Raw genomic sequence first — 11,457 nt, forward strand, 5'->3', positions numbered from 1 at the left:
TCAATGGTATAGCAGCGTAAGGTACAGAGTCCAGTATCCTAAATTTGAAGAGACAATGCACTTTTTAGTTCTTCCATAGTATTTGTTTTCCTAGGCAAGCTTTGGATAAGTCAAAGCAGTGTTACATGTTTAAAATGTCAACCCATAGGACCCACATCGAGAGTTTAGACCTAGTGAATCGTATGCGTCAATTAGGAGACGATGATTTGAGAAAGGGTTAGATTTATTTTAATCACAGAATATGCAAGGATGGACAACAATGGCTACACATGTATATGATCGAAGGGACCGTATGGTCTTGTAAAATCTCTAAAATTTTTGAATTTCTTTATAGCTATTTTACAATTGTTAATGATGGCATGCTGGCTGCAAGAGCTTATGACAATTGCTTCTTGTGAAATGAAAGAAGAAGACATAGTGGCACAAGTTCTATTCGGGAGATGATTAAATAAAGTCTATAACAATGGACCAAAGAATATATGGGAGAGTAGTCGTGTCTTTTTCATTGGGAACAAATCTTGAACATCCATATAGTTCAATATGTAGTCACGAATTTTCAAGAAGAGCATAAGAGACTTTGTCGTCATCAGTGGCATTGTGCATGAGTGAAGAAGAGACACTTTTGAAGGATAGACACATTAGATCATGGTGGATCATTGAAGGATAGACACATTAGATCATGGTGGATCATTGAAGGATAGACACACTTTTGAAGGATAGACACATTAGATCATGGTGGATGAATGGTAAAGTCGCTGATGCAAACTTACTAGCCATGATTTCTAGCTTAGTTAGTGTTCTCTAAAAAAAGAATAAAATATGTAAAGTAAATCATATAATAAACATTTTACAACATCATTATTGTCACAAAACACTCTCTATGAAAAGATATCACACATTCCTTGGGTTAGATTTTTGTAGTTGTTTAAAACTACTTACTTGCATGCATGATTATCTCCTCTTAACTCACACAATACTTGGGTTAGATTTTTGTAGTTATATAAACCTACTTACTTGCGTGCATGATTACCTACTCTTAACTAAATCTCCTTTGTTGAGATTTGAGGTGACATGTGAGCTAGAGAGAAGAGACTAAGAATTATCCCACATCCAAGAGAAAGGGCAACTTGTACCCTCCTCATATAAAAGGGAGGCATTTCAAGAAATGGATCACGAGCATAACATTTCAAGTATTTTTATGAGTACAAGTTTTCATCTTATAACCTAACTAAACTTGAGTCTAATCTTAATTAGCACACTCACAATGAGTCTTATTCATTTCTATCTACCTTAGATTAGCAATGTCATTAGAGTAAGATTAATATTAGTTTAGCAATTAGGAGAGCTTGATCCGTGATTTTCAACATGGTATCAGAGCATAGGGCCACTCTCCTAGCTTAGGTTCTCCTCATTAGTATTTCATTAGGTTAAGGTGATTAAGGTACAACTAGCAATTAAATTAGGCTCTTCCTTCTTCTCATTGCATTAAGTTTAGGGTTCTTATTTCACTTAGATTAGGGTTCTTATTTCACTTAGCCATCTCTACATTTTTGTTGCTTCAAAATTGTTAGTGAAAGCTATATCCAAGAGGAGAAAGAAGTTGTTAACTTCATTTGCAATTTCTCAGTAAAGCAACTCCCAAGGAAGCAATGGAGTCTAGGTCTTTGATTGAACTTGGCATTTGTGCATGCACGAAGTAGAGGCGCAAGGGAAATTGTGGAGGGGTTCTTATAGAGAAGAGAGAAGCCAATAGCTCTGGGTTATTAATAGGGGTGTAGAGAAACGAAAGAGAGACGGAAGAAGAGAAGGTAGCCTCCTTGGAGTCTACCGCATCCCATCAATTGAGGCAAAACACAAAAGGCGGCAGCTCCGTCCCGCGACTGCAGTACAAGAGCATCATAGCAGCAACATCGACCATAGCCCACAGCAACTAAAGAATCCAACGAGCGCAACCCTACAGGCTACCAGCTCAAGCAAAAGGTGAGCAAACAGCAGCATTGCTGTCTTCATAGAAAGCGTACAGCACCTAAGCAAGCAAAGCTATAGTCCCATGATCAAGCATGCAGAGTACAATTAAGCTAGAGGCTTACTAGTGCCGGTCGCCTGATACACAGAGATAAGCCAACGAAGGAAAATCAAAGATGAAGAGGGGAGGCTAACCCCTGCGCAAAACTCATCTATATAGCAGAACTTGTGGCTACAAGTGATGGCTTTCGGCCATCGATACAGCAGAAACTGGTTAGAGAAAGAACAAGCGAGCAGCATCCTCCGCCACGACGCGGACAGCTGCTGCATAGATTGACGGCCGCCCAAAAGAGATAAGGCTGTATTAATTTTTTTTAAAATAAAAATAAAAAGAAACCTGACCATTTTCATGTGTAAACAACCTTGATTAAGGGATTGCTCATGTGGGCCTCATCTTTTGTACTTGGGCTACACCATCACGAGCATCATGGATGCCTTTGACACCGTCATGGATGCATAAAATCTTTTCATACACATTATGTGCTTCTACATCATCATCAACTTTGGCATCATTAGATCCCACCAAGGTTTTTGTGTCTAACCATGAGTCAAATATCATTATGTTGTAAGCGGCCAAATGAGCATGCTAGTTTGTGTGAAAGAGAAGAACATACATAAATGAAAAAATGTCTCTAGCTCCAAAAATGGCCTCTAAAGTATTGTATACCCTCTAGCACCGATGATATAGCCAAGGTAGATAAATAGCCAAAATTTGTAACCTTACTCTTAGAAGAGACCTCTAGACCTCAAAGATAGGTCAAGTCTCTATCAAGGGGAGACCTCACTCTTAGAGATGACCTCTAGTCCTCAAAGATAGGTCAAGTAACCATCAAGGGGGGGGTGTTGAGATTTGAGGTGACATGTGAGCTAGAGAGAAGAGAATGAGAATTATCCCACATCCAAGAGAAAGGCCAAATTGTACTCTCCTCATATAAAAGGGGGACATTTCAAGCAATGGATCACAAGCACAACATCTCAAGTCTTTTTATGAGTACAAAACAGGTTTCCATCTGTTCTTCTTCATTTCTATGCACCTTAGATTAGCAATGTCATTAGACAGTAAGATTAGCGTCAGTTAAGCAATTAGGAGAGCTCAATCCGTGATTTTCAACATCCTTGACACTTTGGACCTATGACCTACTTGGGCTAATCGCTAATGAGCCAACTCACAGATAGACCCTAGTAGGCAAGCCTAGCAGCATGTAAAGCTTCGTGAGGTCTCCCCTTGATAGAGACTTGACCTATCTTTGAGGTCTAGAGGTCTCTTCTAAGAGTAAGGTTACAAATTTTAGCTATTTATCTACCTTGGCTATATCATCTGTGCTAGAGGGTATACAATACTTTAGAGGCCATTTTTGGAGCTAGAGACATTTTTTCATTTATGTATGTTCTTCTCTTTCACACAAACTAGCATGCTCATTTGGCCGCTTACAACATAATGATATTTGACTCATGGTTACACACAAAAACCTTGGTGGGATCTAATGATGCCAAAGTTGATGATGATGTAGAAGCACATAATGTGTATGAAAAGATTTTATGCATCCATGACGGTGTCAAAGGCATCCATGATGCTCGTGATGGTGTAGCCCAAGTACAAAAGATGAGGCCCATATGAGCAATCCCTTAATCAAGGTTGTTTACACATGAAAATGGTCAGGTTTCTTTTTATTTTTATTTTAAAAAAAATTAATACAGCCTTATCTCTTTTGGGCGGCCGTCAATCTATGCAGCAGCTGTCCGCGTCGTGGCGGAGGATGCTGCTCGCTTGTTCTTTCTCTAACCAGTTTCTGCTGTATCGATGGCCGAAAGCCATCACTTGTAGCCACAAGTTCTGCTATATAGATGAGTTTTTGCGCAGGGGTTAGCCTCCCCTCTTCATCTTTGATTTTCCTTCGTTGGCTTATCTCTGTGTATCAGGCGACCGGCACTAGTAAGCCTCTAGCTTAATTGTACTCTGCATGCTTGATCATGGGACTATAGCTTTGCTTGCTTAGGTGCTGTACGCTTTCTATGAAGACAGCAATGCTGCTGTTTGCTCACCTTTTGCTTGAGCTGGTAGCCTGTAGGGTTGCGCTCGTTGGATTCTTTAGTTGCTGTGGGCTATGGTCGATGTTGCTGCTATGATGCTCTTGTACTGCAGTCGCGGGACGGAGCTGCCGCCTTTTGTGTTTTGCCTCAATTGATGGGATGCGGTAGACTCCAAGGAGGCTACCTTCTCTTCTTCCGTCTCTCTTTCGTTTCTCTACACCCCTATTAATAACCCAGAGCTATTGGCTTCTCTCTTCTCTATAAGAACCCCTCCACAATTTCCCTTGCGCCTCTACTTCGTGCATGCACAAATGCCAAGTTCAATCAAAGACCTAGACTCCATTGCTTCCTTGGGAGTTGCTTTACTGAGAAATTGCAAATGAAGTTAACAACTTCTTTCTCCTCTTGGATATAGCTTTCACTAACAATTTTGAAGCAACAAAAATGTAGAGATGGCTAAGTGAAATAAGAACCCTAATCTAAGTGAAATAAGAACCCTAATCTTAATGCAATGAGAAGAAGGAAGAGCCTAATTTAATTGCTAGTTGTACCTTAATCACCTTAACCTAATGAAATACTAATGAGGAGAACCTAAGCTAGGAGAGTGGCCCTATGCTCTGATACCATGTTGAAAATCACGGATCAAGCTCTCCTAATTGCTAAACTAATATTAATCTTACTCTAATGACATTGCTAATCTAAGGTAGATAGAAATGAATAAGACTCATTGTGAGTGTGCTAATTAAGATTAGACTCAAGTTTAGTTAGGTTACAAGATGAAAGCTTGTACTCATAAAAATACTTGAAATGTTATGCTCGTGATCCATTTCTTGAAATGCCCCCCTTTTATATGAGGAGGGTACAAGTTGCCCTTTCTCTTGGATGTGGGATAATTCTTAGTCTCTTCTCTCTAGCTCACATGTCACCTCAAATCTCAACAAAGGAGATTTAGTTAAGAGTAGGTAATCATGCACGCAAGTAAGTAGGTTTATATAACTACAAAAATCTAACCCAAGTATTGTGTGAGTTAAGAGGAGATAATCATGCATGCAAGTAAGTAGTTTTAAACAACTACAAAAATCTAACCCAAGGAATGTGTGATATCTTTTCATAGAGAGTGTTTTGTGACAATAATGATGTTGTAAAATGTTTATTATATGATTTACTTTACATATTTTATTCTTTTTTAAGAGAACACTAACTAAGTTAGAAATCATGGCTAGTAAGTTTGCATCAGCGACTTTACCATTCATCCACCATGATCTAATGTGTCTATCCTTCAAAAGTGTGTCTATCCTTCAATGATCCACCATGATCTAATGTGTCTATCCTTCAAAAGTCTCTTCTTCACTCATGCACAATGCCACTGATGACGACAAAGTCTCTTATGCTCTTCTTGAAAATTCGTGACTACATATTGAACTATATGGATGTTCAAGATTTGTTCCCAATGAAAAATACACGACTACTCTCCCATATATTCTTTGGTCCATTGTTATAGACTTTATTTAATCATCTCCCGAATAGAACTTGTGCCACTATGTCTTCTTCTTTCATTTCACAAGAAGCAATTGTCATAAGCTCTTGCAGCCAGCATGCCATCATTAACAATTGTAAAATAGCTATAAGGAAATTCAAAAATTTTAGAGATTTTACAAGACCATACGGTCCCTTCGATCATATACATGTGTAGCCATTGTTGTCCATCCTTGCATATTCTGTGATTAAAATAAATCTAACCCTTTCTCAAATCATCGTCTCCTAATTGACGCATACGATTCACTAGGTCTAAACTCTCGATGTGGGTCCTATGGGTTGACATTTTAAACATGTAACACTGCTTTGACTTATCCAAAGCTTGCCTAGGAAAACAAATACTATGGAAGAACTAAAAAGTGCATTGTCTCTTCAAATTTAGGATACTGGACTCTGTACCTTACGCTGCTGTACCATTGATTCTAGAAGCACGTACCATCCTCCTGAATCTACAAGAGAATTGGATAGCTTAATAATTTATGTAAAGTTATGTTAAGAAGCATAATTAAGAAATTAAAATTAATATGGAGTTAAAATTACCTTTGACATTGAATTTGGGGATGCATGTGTTCCAATAATAGTAACAACTCCATGTTGTTGATATGCTAGCAACTGCATCCAATACAAGTTGCTTGGTGATATCCATTTGTATGTTCCTTGGACCACTTGTAGCCACCTCTAAAACTACCTCTAAAACCACTTGTAGCCACCTCTAAAACTACCTCTTACACAAGTTCTCTTATCTTTTTGCAATGATTACCTTGATGTGCCCCTTTGCACCTCATGAAAATGTTCCCATTGATTTCATCAATATGATCATATGTGGATCATCCGGCATACAATAGTACACTGTAGCGCCACACATGCTTTTGCATATATGTCTAGTCTTATAGGGTGAAAGCACGTATAGGTGGCTTGGAAAGGAATGTCAAGGACATCATTTTTTGGTTCTTAAAAGTAGGCTTTGAAAAGTACTAAAAAGTCTAAATTTTACAAATTCAATCTGCTGGTCATGCTTGTAATTACATGGCGATTTGGCAAAGGTTAGTTGCCACACACGAATGTAACTCGCTGAAAATAAACCTAGCATGGCCATGCTCTCTCACTCTCTGTCTTTAGCAATAGTTAAACTGACACACTTCAATGCAACTTACTGAAAGTAGACCTGTCTCTCTCTTTCTTTCTGTGTGAGCGAGCTATGCTACAGGTCTCTCTCTGCACACCTCTCGAGCTCTCTCTCTCTCTCTCTCTCTCTCTCTCTTTCTGTGAGAGCGAACTATGCTCCAAGTTTAGACTCTTCCCACATGAATGAAGATCTCTCTTCCTACAGTCTCTAGAGCTTTTCATTTCTTGCTACAAGTCTCTCTTCCCACATTAATGAAGATCTCTCTCCCTATAGTCTCTAGAGCTTTTCATCTCTTGTCCACTGATCTTCTCTGGAGGTCATTTAGAACATTTGATATCAAGTATATGATTTAATAGTACTTTTTCATTGCTAGAAGCATCATCATGCAAGTATGAAACTTTATACTTGCTTACTCTCTGAGAAGTAGCGTAAACACACACGACAGTTCTTCAAAACTATTGAAAAGCACTTCATCATTGCTAGAAAGTACTAAAAAAAAAGGTCTTCATGTTGCAAAAAAAGTATTGCTAAAAAGTACAACACTATTGAAAAGTATATCACTGTTGAAGTCCTTGAAGAACAATGGTGCAAATCGAAGAAATGGCTAGCTGCTCAATTCAATAGTACTTTATCATAGCTAGAAGCATTATCATGTAGATATGAAACTTTATACTTTCTTATTTTGAGAAGTAGCGTAATCACCACACGACAGTTCTCAGCACTACTGAAAGCACTTCATTACTGCTAGAAAGTACTAAAAAATGATCTTCATGTTGCAAGAAAAGTACTGTTGAAAAGTACAACACTGTACTGAAAAGTACAACACCATTGAAGTCCTTGAAAGTACTACAACAATGGTGTAAATTCAAGAAATGGCTAGCAGCTCAATTCAATAGTACTTTATCATTGCTAGAAGCATCATTATGCATGTATGAAACTTTACACTTGCTTACTCTGAGAAGTAGCATAATCACCACATGCAGCACTACTGAAAAGCACTTCATCATTGCTAGAAAGTACTAAAAGTGATCTTCATATTGCAAGAAAAGTACTGTTGAAAAGTACAACACTACTAAAAGATACAACACTATTTAAGTCCTTGAAAGTATTACAACAATGGTGTAAATTGAAGAAATGGTTAGCAGCTCAATATCTTTGAATATAGAAGCTGAAATTGAAGCTAATATGAATAATAGGAAATCATTTAAGAGAATACTGAGCTCTTCAAAAGAAAAAGGAATGAGCGGGAATGATGAAAGCAATACTATGGTGGTAGATGAATGAAAGAAATGGAAGATATGCCAATCTATGGTACAACACTTTGATAGATTAACAATGGGGATGGATGCAAGCACTAGAATGGAAATCTTTCAGCAACTTCTTCAATATCCTTATTTCAAGAGAATGAAGTCTAGCCAAAAATCAAAGAAATTGGAATCGGCTATTCTAAGAAACGTCTAAAATACTTTAAATCATATTAAGGTACTAAGATCTTCAAATGAGATTTTCATGAAGAAATCAGCTCTCCCTTTTACTCTACAAACATCTTTTTTGTTGGTGGGTGAATGGTGAAAGCAGGGAGCAAATTACTGACATGAGCATTCCACAATGCCTCACTTGTAAGGTGGGGAGCCGCTATGTGGATTCTATCCTGAGGGTCTGTGATCCAAGGCTCTAGCTAAAGGAAAATAAGCATTCAATCGATGCATTGGTTTACTAAGCAGATCACTATTTTTGTGTGGATTACGTATTTTTGCATCGCATCAGGTGCAATAAAGAAGACCATGCATTTCTTTATCTCATATAATAAACAACATGACACCTTATTTCACTACAAGACAATGTTGCCATACACGCGTTTCATACACGCGATAAATTACGAACGCGTGTATGGTCGCGCTTGTATTTGAATAGAATCGGGCACGTGTATTTTAGCATTTAAGTTCGCGTGTATGTTTGCATTTATCAATGCGTGTATAAACGCGTTTATATACACGCAGTAATACACGCATCTATACACGATAATATTCACGGGGTAATACTCGCTATTATACACGGATAAATACACGCTACTATACACGGATTAATACACGCATGGCAGAGAAAAACTGAATTCCTTTACAAAATTAAAAACTATTTTCCTTAAACCATCTCATAGTACATTATAGTATACATCATTACACAATCCCACTACATGCATTTACAACAATGAAATATATTCAAAAATAAATCATGCATATGAGATGATAGAAATGTCATCAATTTAGAACATACAGTGACGGATTGGTTAGGGTTCGATCTCATCTTCAATAAGATCCATCCTTGCCAAACGATCAACATCAATATCCATTTGATCAATTGGTAAGGCTACGATTAAATTTATTCCACTATCTATATTCTGTACTCCATTGATAATGGTATCGATGTCCTGATCATCCTCATCAACATCACCATCATCCTCAATGGTAGGGTCATTCTCATGATCATGAGAAATGGCATGCTCATCCTCATTATCATGATCATCTCTTATTTCTTGATCATCGATCACAACATCTTCAATGGCATGTTCGACATCATCTTCATTGCGGCTTGTTACATCCTCCATATGCTCCATATCAGTGAATGTATTATACATCACTTTGGAACGTGGTGCAATAGGGATGACGTACCACCATTTGATGTCATGCACCATTGGTAGATAGATAACCTACTCAAATACACACAGTACAGTAATTCATTAGCATATCAAAAGTCAAGGGGTACGCGAGCTTAGATATATATGTACATGAAACACATTAGTAAAAAAATGCATACCTGCTCACATTGTTGTGGCAATACGAGCCTATCTTTCTTTGTTTGCCAGAACTTTGTAGAGTCAATAGTTACATATCCACTTGCATGGCATTTTATCGTTGCATCAGGCCCTTTTTCCACCACGTTCATTTGCCATTTGACATCCAAAACATACACAAAGAAGCGACGAAAGTCAAGCCTAAATATGTCTTGGATTATGCCACAATAATCATCCATTTTTCCATTAGCTCCCTCAAAGCTACTAATGACACCGCAATCTTGTGTATTTCTCTTTTCATCAATTCTTTGTGTTCGAAAATGCTTGCCTTCACACCATATAGCATTGAACATAGTGCACTGGACCAAAATAGAAGCAATATTTGTGTAAGCAATGTGAATAAATATTAAAAGCAAATCACTTACAACTAATGCAAAACATTAGTTCTATGTACCTTTGACATGCATCCTCGTGCATACTCCCATTCTTCCGCCGTGATATGCAGCCCCTTGTCGCTCTCTGCTCTCTCCATTTCCTCATGCAACCAATCAACATGGATATCATTCGGAAGTGTTGCTAGATGCTTAGGGTACGCCTTCTGAGAGCCATGTTGCCTCCGAAAGAGAGCTCTTTCTGCTTGCCTTTTTATCTTTGCATCCTCATATCTTGTAACCCATCTGCTCATCACATCACTATTAAGGATACAAGTGAAATTGAGATCATCAATCAATGTTCTGTCAATTACTTTACTCTGTCCTTTTCCTTGAGGCACAATAGAGGTCATCCTCAAGTCCTCTTCATTGCTCCATAGTCGTGGCAAAGAGCTGTCCACCTGACCAAGAAATTCTGAAATATATACAAGAGACTCTTGTATCAACCAACCCTCGGCCATGCTTCCTTCAGGCCTTGCACTTTGCCTCACAAAGTCTTTTAAGGTCTTCATGAAGCGCTCTAAGAAGAACATCCAGCGTGCATGCACAGTACCACATAAAGCAATTTCGTCCACTAAATGCACAATGAGATGTAGTTGACTTGTGAGAATGGTTCGCGGAAAAGTCTCCTCTACCAAACAAACCACCTCCACTGCCATAACACGCGCATCATCCAACGTGGCTGGATCAATTGCTTTGGAACTAACATATCTGAAAAATAAATAAATAGTATGTTATACCTCATACACGTTCATTTTGCAAGGTATAATGAAGGGTGATCTGAGCATGGGTTTTACATACCTCACAAGCTCGCCCATCTTATAAATACATTTTTTCAAACTCTTATTTGCACAATGGTCGATGCTAGTAGGTAGTATGAACTGCGCACATAAGAGCACATTTATGGTTTATGGCATTACAAAATTTAATTTCAACGTACGTACAAGACTTGGAAAACACTTACTTGAAGCATCTTGTGCCAATCGTGGGACTTCAACCCATATAGTTGCTCAACGCCTCTTTTCTTAGTGGTTGTAAAGGCTCCCTTCAATGATCTCATGCATCCAGTGGGAGTACGCAAAGTGGTGATGGCCTGCTTTACCTGCTTCTCCTCTTTCTTTGATATAATCCATGGTGCAGGCGGAAGACGAACGTGCCCACCCACCTCTGTGGCCAAGCTTGACGCATACGTCCTGCGACCCGCAAGTCCTCACGTACGCTAACATTGTCTCGTTTACCAGTAATATGTTCCCAAATACCAGATCCCACATTCTTGAAGATGTGCATGGGATCAAGAAGATGGTTGATCTTAAGATGGGTCCAATATGGCAGCCGGAAAAAAATGGAGTACGTGCACAAGGGATTGCTCTATGTGACCTTTAATCCAATTAGAGACTACACAAAACAAGATTGAAAAAACATCACTATACCTGTTCATGCCATCTGGAGGAAGAATAGTTGTAGACTCCCAAATACGCTTCCAATCTTTTGCACGAAGTGTTTGTGGAGGAATGTTA

General features: G+C 38.5%; 1 protein-coding gene across 1 annotated transcript; it reads right to left on the reverse strand.

Annotated features, from left to right (window-relative positions):
• Window positions 1–1,969: 1,969 nt before the first annotated feature.
• Window positions 1,970–9,838, reverse strand: LOC147609011 (uncharacterized). Its single transcript, XM_086788695.1, has 3 exons — window positions 9,533–9,838; window positions 9,045–9,425; window positions 1,970–2,026 (listed from the first exon to the last, which is right to left on the reverse strand). Exons 1-3 carry the CDS (start codon window positions 9,746–9,748, stop codon window positions 1,970–1,972), a joined length of 654 nt encoding a protein of 217 aa, XP_086644821.1. The 5' UTR covers window positions 9,749–9,838.
• Between the last annotated feature and the right edge of the window lie 1,619 nt (window positions 9,839–11,457).

Source organism: Cibotium barometz, chromosome 52, assembly GCF_041138505.1.
Source record: "Cibotium barometz isolate CiBa-2024 chromosome 52, ASM4113850v1, whole genome shotgun sequence".
NCBI classification, from domain to species: domain Eukaryota; kingdom Viridiplantae; phylum Streptophyta; class Polypodiopsida; order Cyatheales; family Cibotiaceae; genus Cibotium; species Cibotium barometz.